Genomic DNA, 15,422 nt, shown 5'->3' with positions numbered 1-15,422 from the left:
ACACTCTTAAGAACCATCCCGATAATCATGGAGTCCTGAAGATTGTCGGAAGGGGGAAATTGGGATAAAAATCGGAATAACAGTCTTGCCATGTGAACGAGGCGCGAGCTGTAAAACACAAAACTGCCTCCCTTTGCAGTCCTTCCTTTAGCTAACTTTCCTCCTGCAGGAAGTGTTGAAGGAACTCACTGATGAGAACAGACACCGGATGACTGCGAGTGCCGACGCCAGCGCCCGTCACCGCCGCCACCTCCACCTGGTAGAGCACGCCGGGAATGAGGCCCTTCAGCACCGTGGACTGCGTGGTCCCGTCCACCGTCCGGTTGATGTAGTAGCGCGTCTGGTTATCGCCGCCGTTGCCCACGCACCAAACCTGTTGGGACACACTGCTTTTTATGCTCATACTCCAACAGCTGCCGACTGATTTTAAAGAAGCCTTTTTCGCTGTTTTTTTTTTTGTTTGTTGTTGTTCCCAAAATGGAGGAGATTTTACTCTGGAACTTGTTCAGACTGGACCTGGGTGGAGGACGTGTTTACCCGGTACTCCTGGATGATGCCGTTCTGCATGTCGCTGGGTGGAGGCTCCCAGGAGACGCTGATGCTGGAGCTGTTGCTGAGCTTCACCGTTGCCACTGTGACTCCTCTGGGCGGCGCACTGGGGACTGTGAGAGGAGGCCGGTGTTTTATCGTTTAATCAAAAAGAATGGACTGCTTGTAAAGTCATGTAGAGAAATACATCAAGCTCCAGGTTTGTTTAGGCACTCTTCGGACTCAGGCAGGTCGATCCAGAGTCTGCTAAATTTTTTACTGACCAATAAAAAGCCCCGGGCTGCATACGTCAGTGAGTGGGGGAAGAATTTAATGAAAATACGAATCAATATAAACAAACTTAAACTGCAGAATGAGATAACATGGAGATCTGAAAGACCCATAAAGGCCTGCAGGCTCACAGAGTCCACTGCACTGACTACCTTCCTCTCGAGTTCGGATCAGCAGCGTTCGGCTGTCCTTGCCCTGGAACTCGTCGAAGTACGGACGGATCTTTATCTCGTACTCAGTTCCTTTGAGCATGCCGGTGAGGACGGTGCTGCGCTCTGAGGGTGAGTTGATGTCCTGGAGGAGCCAGGTTCCCCCGCTGGGGCGGTAGAACAGGCGGTAGCCCTGGACGTACGGAGACTGGCGGTCCACCTACACACCAACCACAGCTGGGTCAGCCAAGGGCTTAACGGAGGAAACAGAGCGTGGCAGCGAAGAAGAAGGGAATGGCGTGAGTCACTCACCGTCCAGGACACGCGGATGGAGGTCGTAGCGAGCATGACGGGGTCCTGCAGCTGGACAGCCACCTCTCCCAGCTCCCTCTGCACCTGCCGGTGGTCCACCCCTTGACCCGTGGGACTCACGTCCTGCGTCCTGACCGGCTCAGAGATGGGGCTGGGGTCGCTCAGGCCGTAGGCGTTGACCGCTCGGACGATGAACAGGTAGACGGTGTTGGGAAGAAGGCCTGTGATGGTGTGTGTTTCCATCTTCACCATGTCTGCTACAGTCTGCCATGTGCTGCCTGCTGACTGACTGTGTGGGGATTAAAGGGAAGTTAGAAGTGCTTACTTTACGAAGGAAGCATCGCTTGATTCCCTGGGGGCAATAAAATCCATGAATTATGTATATTACATTTGCCCACTGGCAAATGTAATATACATAAAAACAAAGGGGTTTTATGTGACAGAGGAAAACACAGCAGTACCACGTTGTGAAGTGGAGGGAAAATAAAACTGAAAAGTATTATTTTCAGTTCAGGATGGAGGGAGTGTGTGAACAGCAGTTCTCAAGTCTTGCCACACATCCTTAATGGAGTTTAGGTCTGGACTTTGACTGGGCCATTGTCACTCATCAATCTAGGCTCTTATTTAGGCTCATTTTCAACCCCCGTCCGCTCCTGATTGACGTTTGTAGCTGTGATGTAGAAGCACAAAATGCACAGCCCTTCATATCTAGGTTCAGGAGTAAAGTGTTCTCTTTTACAGTAATAATAATAACTAATAGAAATATTTCAGGGCCTTTTTGGATCTTTCTTCTCAGATAAACAATACCTGTGACCCAAATTTGACCTAATGCAACTTTCTGTGTCAGTGAGTACTGGACCATTGCTTGTAGTAATGTAAGGATGTCGACGGGAAATGAGGGCTTGCTCTGGATTATGTGGCCCTCCCCCAGTGGATTACACACCATGCTTCCTTTCTCCTGTACCCTGTGAATTTATTCCAACTGGGCTTTAAGGTGAAGTCTAACAACTACTGAACACCAAGCAGGAAAATGACTCACGAGAACACGTTACACCTGCAGGAGGCCCTTTCAACTAGATTTTGTAAAACTCACATGAGGTCGGAGCAGAAATAGAGTCTCGACGGGGTGGAGGGGGGGGGGTTGGAAGAGCATAAAATATAATCTTGAAGATCAAAACTTAAGCAGCTCACCTGAGGGAATGAAATTTTATTGCAAAAAAAAAAAACCTCACTGCTTCCTTCAATAGGTTTTCTACAGAATCGGTTTGCATCATTCCCTGCCAGGGAGGACATCTGCATCCGATTAATCTCAGCCAGAGTTCCCTCTGCATCGAGTTGGAAGGATTTATTTTCTCTTGAAGCGTCTGCCTGTGTGGTAGTCGCCCCCACCAACCTCACTGAGTTTAATATAGTTGTAATGTATCCAGGGTGGACAACATCTCCGGTCATCCTGAGTACTCAGCGCTTCAAAAAACACAAATTTAACCCTTTGACTGGTGTAACGGGATAACCTGACATCAACATTTTTAATTGACTAAACTGTGTTTTTGTCTGATTGGCTCAGTCATTGCTTTGTGGCTGAAGATTATTAATCCCATGTGAGTGAGCTAAAGTTTTTAATACAGCCTTTCTTTAAATCAAAGAATCACAGCTGGTATCGAGTTCCTTGGACTAGGTAGAAAAATATTACGTTCTCTTATTCCTGTAATGTTAGCTATTGATGTAAAGGAGTTTAAGCATCCGTCAAAACAAAACCCTTTCAATTTCAACAACTGAATTGAACAGGAAATGCACATTTCCCCTCCTCCCCCCAAAAAAACTCACCTGAAGGCCTCAATGATGTAGGAGGTGACAGCAGCTCCGCCCTCGTGAGCGTTGGGTTGCCAGGTCAGAGAGACGCTGTTCTTGGACACGTCTGTGACGATAGGCTTGTGGGGCGGGCCGGGCAGCTGGAAGGGCTCGGTGGCCTGAGCGACCGACCTGTCGGCGCTCTCTGCGCGGCGAAGGAAAAGAGCCGACGTGGTTATGGCGTTCGCTGTCAGAGCAGCCGCCGCCGCCGCCGCGACATTTAGATTGTGCGTGGCTCCAGGAAGAAGAGCTTCCTTCCCTCTTACAGCTTTTTGCAATTAGTCTAACATTCAACAGCAATTGCCTAACAAGAAGCTTCAGCTTTACCTTAAAAGCGTTACAGAATGTTATTATGCTGTTTCTCTCTCTTCCTGTGCCAGTTGTGAAGTTTCCTCAACCAGAAATACTCCATGTCCTCATGGGTTACGTAGAAAGCCAGCTGACTGTGCTCTCTGAGCTGAAATCGTAGCCGCTAACCGCCTCACCAGTGCAGCCATTAGCATGTTTCCAGCCTGGTTACAGAATCCTGTCGGCGTTATTCTTCACACTGCTGCACATTTACACACAGACCTGCTGGAAAATGTCCCCAAGGCTGCACGGGTTAATGATTTACTTAGACATTTGCTCAATTGGACTTTTTTTTTCTTTAACCAACAGCACAGATGCTACAGCTGACCAAATCACAGAACAGAGCGCAAGTAGTGACGTTTGCCTCTTCATAAGGAGTTTTCATTATGGAGAATTTTTTCAGACAATCCAGAGTCAGAGACAGTGGAAGACGCATTAGACTATATTGTTATTTTTTACATATAAAAATAAATTCAATACATTAGAATATTACTTACCAGCTCATTTATTTTAGGATCTTTACCACTAAGAAAAAAACATTAGACAGAATAACTACACTCAGATGAGTGGTTGAAAGTCCCCATTCTCGTTAATTATGATGATTTTTCCATGTACAGCTAATGAAAACATGACATTTAAAATTGGAATATTACACTATTGTGTAATATTTATATGTATAGTCTGGTAAAAACAGACTCCTGGGTTGTACCCTTTGTTTCGTCCACAGGATCTGGACCCTCGATTATTGATTGAAATTGTACCCAGTCACTAAAGTTTGGCCGTGACATAGGCAATGCACCAGTCTGACGTTATGAAGCTGACCAGAAATGTCCTGCGCTCTAAACAACAATCCCCTGTGCAGAGAGAAGCTGAAGGAGGCAGCTGTTAATATCGAGTATTTGGAGGTGGACAACGCAGGCCGAACCGCTTCGCTCACTTCCTCTGTTATGGTTACTAAAACTACAGACGGACCACAATTCTGGAACAGCGCAGAAAATCTACACAATTCACAACTTCTCCTTCTGTTCGCTGATTGGCCTGTTTGAAATGTGACTGGAGGAATAGGATCTCCAAGATCTGTGGAAAAGTTTGCACATCTGTCCGATTCACAAATCTTTGTAAAGGGAAAATGTGTGCCAAGATGGCGTTTTCAGGCAAACACTTTTCTATGCACTCTAGTGTCATTTAAACAAGACTACAAATGAGTGCTGTTGAAAAGCTGTTGAAGTTAAAAGCAGGGCAAAAGGGTGTAATTCTCAAAGAACCATGTAGTTTGGGCCACGTATTTGGCATCGAATAGTTATTGTTACATGAAATTCACTTGCAATTTCAATGCAAGATATAGGGGAAAAAAACTGCTTGTAGTGTTGCTTGTAAAAATTGAGGTCAACCGTGTCACAGTTCATCTCATGAAACTGTTCTATGAAATGATCTTGTAGCACGTTTGTAGCAGAAGCTCATAAGTAGATCGCAAAGTTTCAAATTGTGACGTTGATGGTTGTGTTTATGCAATTTTTTCTTTAGTGTTGCTCCCTTTGTTAATGAGATGCCAGGACAGCAACGATATAAGATGCAATATATAACGGATCATGCATCTCCGAAAAGCAAAAAATGGGCAGGGGATGTCAGAAAATATTAGGGAAAAAAAATCTTTAAATGACTTGGAATGATGTTTCACCACTATGCTTGGGTTGAATAACTTGTTAACTAGTTGGCAACAAGATGAAAGACATCTTGCTGCCAGATGTCCAATATAAAATATCCACAATATAGGAATCTCACACCTATTTGCTCAGTTACTCTCAGGTAGTGAATTCCTTTTTTGGACAGGAAGTGAAGAACCACAGAAGAAACTGTCTTGAATTTATCCTGGTTTCATTAAAAGAAAGACTCATTTTGTGTGCATTTTTATTGTCATTCCAGCTTTTTTTTTTTTTTTTGGTCATTTACAGTTGTACAATACTCCTGTGTTTGCATACTGCCTCGGGGGAGCTGTCATTTGCATGTAATTAAATCACACAGAGACAATTTACCTTTGACTGTGAGCACGCCACTCCAACTCGTCTCTCCACTGGAGCTGGAAGCCAGGCAGGTGTAAACTCCAGAATCCGTTTCCTGGCAACCACCAAATTGTGCATCATTAGTTTAGTGTGCTTGCGTGTGTGTGTGTGTGTGTGTGAGAGAGTGTGATGGTGTGTTAATGCATCCATTACAAGTGATTGGGACTAAATGTCATATCTCTCAAACCAGAATGTTTGTGCTCAGAATACTGAGCAGCAGGAAGTTGGCTGGGATGAAAAGCCAACACAACAGAGAGCTGATAATAACTTCACCTCTGGATCCCTTTCACAGCTAGGTTAAAAAAAAAAACAAAAAAAAAGCCTTTTTAATATTGTTTTCCAAAGCCGTCTGGCAACCATTAATCCCAACATGTTTAATAAGTACACCTGAAATGGGACTTCAAGAGTCATTACCATGTTTCATGTTTCAGTCCTGGTTTTCATTTGATAGAATTAGCTCAGTTGTGCAGGTGTGAAACACAAAGGTTAGATCCCCTATTTTCAATCAAAAAATAAGCACAAAAAACACGTAGCGTTGACAAAAAGAGGAAGGATTTGGGCTGATGGAAGGACAGGAACAAAAAGAAGAGAGTTTTTAAAAGGTTAGGCTTTAAACACGCAGCGTTGTGTAAAAAGATTCATACAAATTGAACTTCTTCACTTTTTGTTACACGTTACGACCACAAACATGTTTTTATTGGGGTTTATTGTGATTGGCAAACACAAAAAAGTGCATTATACTGAGGTGAGAGGACAAGAATAAATGTTTTACTTTTTTNTGTTGTTTTGTTTTTTTTTGTTTTTTTCTTAAGCATATGCACTGACTGACGGCACTTTTTAAATTTCGTTGTTCTTGTGACAATGACAATAAAGATTTATCTATCTATCTATCTATCTATCTATCTATATATATATATATATAATATGAACATGGATATGAAACAGAAAGGGGAAAAGAAAAGAGGGGGAAAGGTTTTAAATGAAAATAATAAGAATAGAGGAGAGAAAGAAAAATAAAGGGAATATAAAAAAAACACCCTGGAAATCTGCTTCTACACCTGCAGAAAGAGAAAAAGAAAACAACCAAAACAAAACTGAAAGACCAAAACGCCATTCGTTTTTTAATCTGAAGAGAGTGAAGTGGATTCAGTGAGTAGTAGATTTGTAATCTGACCCTTTCACATAAAGTCCCAATAAACTACACCTGAAACAAAAATCAAAACTGATATTGTCACTTTTTAGACAGTAGATGATTAAAGTGAAGACATTTTGCGAGTAAAACTTACAAACTGTTATATTATCTCTGCGAATTAAAAAAAAAAAAATCCAAAAGCAGTATTAAATGTTTTTAAATATTTTATCTGTATATTTGGAGAAAGACTTGAAAGTTTAAAAAAAAATTAAACAACAACAAAAAACCCCAAAAAAACACACTTCTCCTTATAATCAATTACTTCTAACCATATTTGAATACTTCCCTACTGGGCATACCTAAATAAACAAGCTGTTTCAATTAATTGGTTCAACTTTGGAGATTTTGTCAATTGTAGTTATTTCAACGTTGCCGTAATTGAAATATTCTCAGTGGCCCTATTTGAAGTCAAAGCTGAAGTCAAGCTTGTGGCTTTTATGTTCCACGTCTGATTCCTTCACACCAGAGGCGGAGAGCTGCAGGAAGGATCAAAGCACTGAATTTTAATGACCAGGGAGAGGTCTTGAGATTTCTGAGGCTCCAGTCTTTTTCTGCCATACGGCTACTTAGTATTCTGGACAGGGTAGACGTAATTAAGAGGTGTGTGATGAATGTGCCGGGTCTATTTGTGTGTGGTGTGCGTGTATATGTGTGAACGTTGGCTATTAAATTTTTGGGGGGCCAAGCCAAAAGCTAGACGGGCTGTGAAATTGCTTGCAACGCAGGGAATGTTTGGGGAAAACTCTTAGTGGGACAGAGAGGTAAGCGATGACTCACAATGTGCAGCACCTCTGACCGGCTTTCTGGAGCTTCACTGTGCTGCTTCAGGGGTCTTGTTCATTTATCCCCCCTATCAACTATTTATCTGCAGCTTGGGGTTTAAAATCCAGCCGAATCACGGCAAACCGGCGAATGCTTTGAACAAATAAGAGAGAGAGGAGGTAACAGAAACCTAAACTGCACACAATCCAATCTGAGGTAGCGTCGCTGAAGAGATTTTTGAATGAGTTTCACTTTTCATTTGGATGAAAAAAGCACATAAAAGATAAGGTAAACTAAATTTACTGGCGTGTCAACAGGATGCGAGTAAAGACGCAAGTAATATCCCTCACATGAATAAATTCCCATTCACGTGTTACCGTACAGAATTTGTCGACCAACTAAGCCGGGACACTAAAGACGTGTCACAACTCTACAACACCACTCATATGCTCTACTTGTGATATGGACTTTCTATAGGTGCTATTCACATTATGCACAAGTAATTTGTTATTTTGTGCGACGATACCACAAAACGCGCAGACTAGTTTTGTGGTATGGCATGCAGACACTTTGTCTGTACTGATGAACATTCATCCACCTCAGCCTGTTAAATGATCGGAGTATTTCCAGCTTATCACAGCTCAAACTACTTTCTGATTTAGATTAAAAATTATGAATGTGACTTTAGTGTAAAAACAAAACTGAGTAGTCAGTATGACTGCAAGGTGGCTGGAAAGGCACGATGGATGGACAGATAGCTAGACAGACAGGGGCAGATGAATAGATGTAACACTTTTTTGGTACACTGACATATGGCAAGATAGAAAGAAGCGTTACAGATCGAATTGAACAAATTGGGCAAAAGAATGTGAATGGAGAACAGTGTATACAACAAACTACTTTAGAAAGGCACTGTTGTTGCTTTAGGAAGAAAATCCATCCATTTCCTGTTCAGAGCTGCAGTGGTTGGGGCCTAACCCAGCGGTAAACGAGAAACAGCTGGAGGTGCACCAGGTCAGGATGTCCATAAACCAGGACTTACAAGATGCACCAACATCTCAGGGGTAATAAACTAAACTGTGAATGTTTTGTTTTGGGGCTGATGGGGGACACTGGAGGACCGAGGGGAAAGCCACACATGCACAAGGAGAACACAAACACTTGACTCAGAAAGCGTCTGGCCTGGATTTTCAAGCAGGATGCTCTATTCGAAAAACAAGCGACGAGCAATTAGTGTATTTTCCACCACATTTCTGACATGGTTCGGTGAGTTAAAGCATGTCCTTGATATTGAGATCTCCCACCATAACGCTGCAACTCGTGTGGAGGGAGGAGGTGTTTTGAATGTGTTATTAAGCAGTGGCTTGTTGGCCCTGCAGATGCTTCCCAGCTGTCCAGAGCGCTTTGTGTTGAAATGGAAATGCGGCCTCGTCGGGTTTCTGCTATTAGCTGTTACAGTCCCGTTTGTTCATCATTCCACAAAGCAGACCCACAAACGCCATCGGCTTTCACTTGCGGACTCGCAGGCTATTTTCCTCCCACTGCAAACCTTATACATTATGCAGAATATGTGCCCAGCGCAGCCCATCATGACTAATGAGTCAGTGATCACAGCCCTCTCCTCTCCTGGATCTGTGGGCCAGCTCATCAGTAACAGTGACAGAGGAATTACTCAGGTCTAAGTGGCTTGTCAGGCTGTCCTGCAGAACCGGGGACAGGTTATTCCCACTCCCCACGCCCCCTCTACATGGCAGGTCCCTCGCTCTTCCTCCTCTAGAGGAGGAGGAGCTGATCTTGAGTTGACCTGGGAGGCAGCTGATGGTGCTCTGTTGCCTGAAATGGGAAAAAGCAGAACCCCAGATGGTAGTGTTTGATCGGTGGTGGGCTGGTGGGGGTAAGCTGCCAAGACACCTGACCGCGAATGAAGGCTGGCAGCCGCGGGAGCTGAATGAAACAGATTGTAGGAAAATGGGAAGAAGCAACAGGAAGACAGAAAGGGAGGGAGGAGAGCTGAACAGAGGTGGCCCGCACTTGAGAACTGAGCATGCAAACATGTTTCTATTTATGATTTTATTCACATTTGGAGGGGTGGGAGGGGGGCGTTTAGGTCTTCTACCCTCACTGACCGGCTGCTAGCTCTCTGTTCTGCGGCTCACAGAGGCCTGGTCATGATGTCAGCTCACCGTTTGTTGAGTGCAGAAGGAAAACCTGATTACGGTCAGTAACATACGTGAAGTGGGATTTAAAGACAACTTGTGAACACGATTTCCCACCATAACCCAATCACTCCCCATCTTAATCTGTTTACTTGTCCCCCATGCAGAGCTCCTGGATCTCCCCAGGCTTTGTTTGTCTTCCACACCTTGCATTACCTATCCCCGTCCTGTTACCCCATGCCAGCATTAACCATTTAACAACAACACACACACACGCGCACGCACGCACGCAAACACACACAAACACTCCCAGTCTACCTTGGCAGCAGTGTGAGGGAGAGCAGAAGTGTGTGTCTGGCAGAAGTCCCAGGGTAATGGCATCTAGTCTTTGCCAGGGTACAAGGAGCAAACGCACCATCTGCCCCACTGCAGGGGCCACGATCCAATCAACTTATTTATACCCACTATTTAAGGGGTAAATGTTCAGTTGATTTCATGGTTGTCTTTAGGTTCGTATCGTATGCTTCCGTCGCTCTCCTTAGGCTGTTGCTACAGGCATCAGGCATATTTGGTCCAAATAAGGTACATTTATATTGAATCACAGCTAATGCGCAAAAATATGTAATATGTACAAAAAACAGGCGTGCTTAAATTTGCCTGTTGTTATCGGCCATCAGACTTGGAGTGTGTTCACACCAGCCCTGTTTGGTCCGCTTTAATCAAACTCTGGTTCGTCTGGAAACCTAAACTCTCCTAGCTAGAGCTTCCTTCCGGATATTATGATACTATGCAGTGTAATATGAGTAAATATTGTCTTGTGAAAGCAATATTAATATCAGACAATACATTCAGCCCAGATTTTCAGATTGGTGCATCTGCAGCTATTTTAAATAAGCTAATAACGGATCGGGAGAAGACTTGTTCTGTAAAAGTCCCAAAGACTCTCAGATGAAACTGCGATTCTAAGTGCTAACTAGAACACATTTCAGTTCATTATTATTATTATTATTATTATTATTATTGTTATTATTTCCAGCTGTTGCAAGCCATTTGTAATTTTCCACATCATAATTATGCTTTGTGTGTCCATCATACAAAATCTCAATAAAACACATTGGTGCATGTTGTAAAAATGTGAAAAAAACAGAAAAAGTTGAGGAGGAATGAATAGTTGAGCATCAAAATATGAAATTCACTGGGGCGAATAATATAAAAGAATAGATGTAGTCTGCTAGTTTAATAGGTTCATGTCCCACTAGAGCAAATATTTGGTTCTAGGCAAACTTTTGCTCGATCGTTCCTCATTTGACATGTTTCATGTTTGCTTGTGTAGGTTGTACATCCTCCTGGTCAACATGATAAATGAGAAATCCAGCCGACCTACACCGGACACAGTCAATATGACTGCTGAACTTGACTCTCTGTTTGGACTCAAATAACAGGGTCAGTGTCTGGAGTGAACTCGACGGTAGACGTTTTGTTCTTTTATCTGAAACTAAAGCTTTTCTTTTTTTTCTTTTCATCCTCCTGATCACACCGAATCAAATTCTACAGTTGAGCATCATTCCGAAAGGATTTTGGAAACGGAGCACTTCCAGTACCTCTCCTCTCTACACGACGAGTGAGGTTAAAAAGAAAGCTTTCAAACTCCCCGCTACCTCCTGCCTGCTCCTGCACCTCCGTCTCTCCCCGACTCACTCAGTCACTCCTCGCTTGCACTGATGCATTGAGGATTTAATTACAAGTCTCAGAGATCGTTACTCATTGAGAACCCGCAATCAATTAATGCACGGGCCTCTTCCAAGCTCGTCAAGGCTGCAGTGACCTCAGGTGCTGCGTTGCACCCGGGAGGGGATTCTGGGCAGAATGGATTTAATTAGCATGGAGTCAGATGGTGTTAACGACCGTTAATGGCCGCGCGCGCTCATTATCATGGTGATCGCACGCCGCCATTCTCCACCTCCGCTCCACTTTTAAACACACACCATGTGAACCAACCACAACGCTGCATAGGTCACAGTCTCCGGTTCCACCAGATAAAATATGTTCATGTTGCACAAAGTGCATTAAGTACATTATGCAGACCGTGGACACGGGTTATTAGGTTTGGGGCGTAACAGGATAAGATAAATAGTTGGAACTGGGCGGCAGAGTGGGAGTCTTGCTGTCTCACCTGGAGGCGGGTGATTTGAAAGGTGCCATTTTCCATCAGGCTGACTCGTCCGTCGTTTCCCAGAATCCTCTGGCCATCCTTCTCCCATTGAATGCTGGGGATGGGGTTGCCCATGACATGGCAGTGCAGCTGGGCGGTGGAACCGGGGGCCAGAGTGTGATTGCCTGGCCCCTGTCGGATGATGGGAGGGACCCTGTCTGAGGGGGCTGAAGGGACAGGAGACAGCAAAATGATTTAAGAGTTCAGACAAAATGCTAATATCTAGTTTTCCTTATTGGATTACTAGAATCTATTTAAATTGTTGATTGGCATCGTTTTCCCTCCCCCTAGCTAACATCTTTTCCAGTTTGGTTATCACATATTCTACAGTTTGAATGGACAATATCTCTCAACTCCCTTTTCCAGTTCTTTGAATGCACCGAAAAATCTGCTGGTGAGCAGAATCGATCGATTTTAAGCTTGATTTTAATGCCTTTAAAGAGCCGAAAGAAGTTATTTATAAGGAGGGCGCACCTTTTATTTCTCAATTGGGCTGCAGGAGAGTGAGAGAAAGCAAAACCTTCAACAGAAGGAAAGATGGCTGAATAGGAAACAGTGAAGTTTCTTTTTTCTATCCTTTTAGTCTCTATCAAGCAACATGTTGAACTTGGAAATTGTTGTCAGCCTTCCTCAGAATTAAGAATAGAAGAACTTAAAATTATTAACACAAACTGCTACTTTTGTAAGTAGCAGTTTTCACCTTATATTATTGCTACTCATAATAATATAAGATGAGTCAGGTAAAACCAACTCCACCATAATTTCGTCCTCATTTTAAAGCAGCAGATCCTGTTTTACAGGCAAAACCAATTTGCAGTGCTATGCTCAAATATTATTAAACTGAAATCCTGAAACAGAAATTAGAATCAGCTGAAATCCGCATCTGGCTTTGCTGAAAACCTTGCAGAAAAACAGATCTGGAATCGTTTTTTATCAGTGCGTCTCCACTCGTTACTGTCCAAAGACTAAAAATCAAACCTTTCCTCTTTGGCTTCCACTTGTGTTCATGTGTGTTCTGCCAAGTGACACGTAAAATGTTCAAACTGAAGAACCTCTACTCTCAAAGGCTCCCAGGTCCAACCTCTCTGGTGTTTTGCTCCATTTTTAAAATGCAAATCAATGACATAGATTTTTTTTTTCATTTTTCTTTTTTTTTTTATCAGGCAGGACGATGTTACTTTACCTCCTGTGAGAGCGACAGACCCCTCCGCGCAATACAGAACAATGAATATGTTATGAGTACAAATGTGGGACTTTGAAATTTCAGTGGGTGAACAAACTGAAGTCATGATACGCAAACCCTACTGCATTTAACCTCTGCTGAATGCATGTAATAATCAGATTCTTAACTCTATAAATTATGATCAATCTTAAAAAAAATATGCCTCGAACTGTTTGGTACTCTATGTTTAGTCCTAGTGAACAGACCTGCTTGACATCAGAGAAAACCAGATTGTGTTTTCAATGACACAATGCAACGGTGAGGTACAGAACGAAACGTGTTGCAGTCGTTTTACTTTCAGAGTGAACCCAGCGGATTTAAAATAAAACTGCAAAATAAACAAAAACACTTCATAGCTGTTTGTGTATTTTTGTCTTCTAGAGTCCCAGCTATAGCTTTAGAATATAGTACACGTTTTTTTTTTTTTTTTTTTTTCTGTGGTTGATACACATGCCTTTCTTACGTAAAACTGCAGCTACTATCTGTGAAGATTGTAGATAGATTTCCTAAAGAGGAAGCTGGTTGGAGACTTGAATAAGCTCTGGGATAAAAAGCTGGACTCATTCACCTGATTGACTGACTGACTGACTGCAGTTTCCATCCAAAATCCCTTTTTTTGTCAAACATAAAAACTGAAGCAGAAGTGGAATGAATAAGCGGAGCCGCACTAGGACCGGCTCGGTAGCATAAATTCCCCAAATGTTGCAGGGTGAGTTAAAGACTGTGTCTAATGTGTTTTGCATGGAGGTAAGTCATGCTTTCAGAGCCATTGACACGCAGTCACTGTGCAAAATTAGAGCACCTACTTCACACTGCATTTAACATTTGCTTAAAGACGTGGACCGTAACATCATTAGTATTCTATGCTGATTTGAGATCTGATATCATCGGCTAACTGGAGTTAAACTGAAAATGTGAAAAGTCAACAGAGAGGTTGGCGGGGGGACGGAGGAAGGGGGTTTACTGCAGATGGAGCTGAACAAAATCCCAGCTGATTGGGAGCGATGCAGAGAAGGAAGCATATGTTGCAGCCGAGTTATTTGCATAAAACTATCAGCAGTTGTCCCCTTTGATTACATCAGATTAGAGAAGAGATTGGGGAAGGAGGATGCTTTCAGTGGAGATGGATGTGAGAGTGTTTTTCAGAATTCTTGTGGAGCCCACAGGAAGCTAATGTGAATGTCGTAGCGTGTGTAAACTGTGAATTTAAAGAAAAAAGAAAAAAAAAGCAGAACACAAGCCTTCTGTTAAAAAAAACAAGGGACAAGTCAAAACATAAGACCTAAATTTCATAAAAACGTAGCAAACTTCAGGATCTTAACGTCGCTCCTGGTCAACACGAGTCACTCTGTGCTTAAACTCACCACTTTCCACCTCCAGCAGGGCTTTGGTCAGGATGCTGCCGGCCACGCTGATGGCCTGGCAGATGTAGTAGCCAGAGTCTTCCACTTGCACGTCCGCGATGGTGAGCTCGCCGCTCAGAGACACAGAGAAACGACTGGAATGAGAAGGCTCCTGGATGGGGAACAGCAGGATCTGGAGCAGAAAAACAAGCGGCGGCGTCCTTATGTTACACATGCACCAACAGGTCACACTGCAACAAGTTGTGAAGGTGACCACAGAATCTCTGATCGGTGCCTATCGACTAACAGAGTGGTGTAATGTCAAACCATGAATTCTGGTCTGGCATTCAAATAACAACAGTGTTTCTCCTCTCGTTCTATTAGAAGGGCCACAAAAGGCTAAAAAGCCTCATCTTAAAATCATATTTACACAGGAAAATATCAATCTGGCTCTCCTTTCAGCTGCCTGTACAGTTTAGTTTTATCCCAATGCACAACACACACACACACCTGCACACACTATGCTGCACATGAGGCATGGGCCGGCTAATAGCTGACAAGTATAGCAGAATTCTGCAAACCTATGCTTTCGAAACCACAACTATTTTTCCCCGTAGCGTCTCTGTGACTCAAAGACCCTTTGGACCAGTCAAAGACTGAAATACCAGACAACTGAGGAAACATCCAGTTTTAGAAATGTCACCAGCTACATTTCCATTGACCTAAAAATGGACAAATTGGAATTAAGCAATAAATTCGCCACATCATAAAACTCATTTTCCAATTAAAAGCTTTTGCGTTATGACAAAGTGTTTTTCTTTTGTTTTGGCCGTATTAAAATTTGCGTAATTTGCAAAACTACAGTGGAATCATTTTATTTTTGCAGCACACGGATCACGTGATCAACAACCGGATGTTACTACTGGTGAACAAGACAAAAGAAAACAACAGGAAGGGGGAGGAGGATGATGCGGCAGAATGTTTTTTAATGAACAAACA

General features: G+C 43.1%; 1 protein-coding gene across 4 annotated transcripts in view; it reads right to left on the bottom strand.

Moving 5' to 3' along the window:
- The window catches only part of robo3 (roundabout, axon guidance receptor, homolog 3 (Drosophila)), a 264,138-nt gene that overhangs the window by 12,081 nt on the left and 236,635 nt on the right, over positions 1–15,422 (bottom strand). For all 4 annotated transcript variants that reach the window (XM_016673590.1, XM_007556477.2, XM_016673589.1 and 1 more), the window contains 8 exons: positions 14,445–14,616; positions 11,820–12,025; positions 5,510–5,591; positions 3,105–3,273; positions 1,281–1,569; positions 972–1,188; positions 538–662; positions 190–373 (listed from right to left, as the gene is read on the bottom strand). In XM_016673590.1, coding sequence (XP_016529076.1) covers positions 190–373; positions 538–662; positions 972–1,188; positions 1,281–1,569; positions 3,105–3,273; positions 5,510–5,591; positions 11,820–12,025; positions 14,445–14,616 — 1,444 coding nt within the window. The remainder of the gene's footprint in view (positions 1–189; positions 374–537; positions 663–971; positions 1,189–1,280; positions 1,570–3,104; positions 3,274–5,509; positions 5,592–11,819; positions 12,026–14,444; positions 14,617–15,422) is intronic.

This window comes from Poecilia formosa, unplaced genomic scaffold, assembly GCF_000485575.1.
Source record: "Poecilia formosa unplaced genomic scaffold, Poecilia_formosa-5.1.2 Scaffold79, whole genome shotgun sequence".
Taxonomy (NCBI): Eukaryota; Metazoa; Chordata; class Actinopteri; order Cyprinodontiformes; family Poeciliidae; genus Poecilia; species Poecilia formosa.
This window is presented reverse-complemented; position numbering and strand designations above follow the sequence as displayed.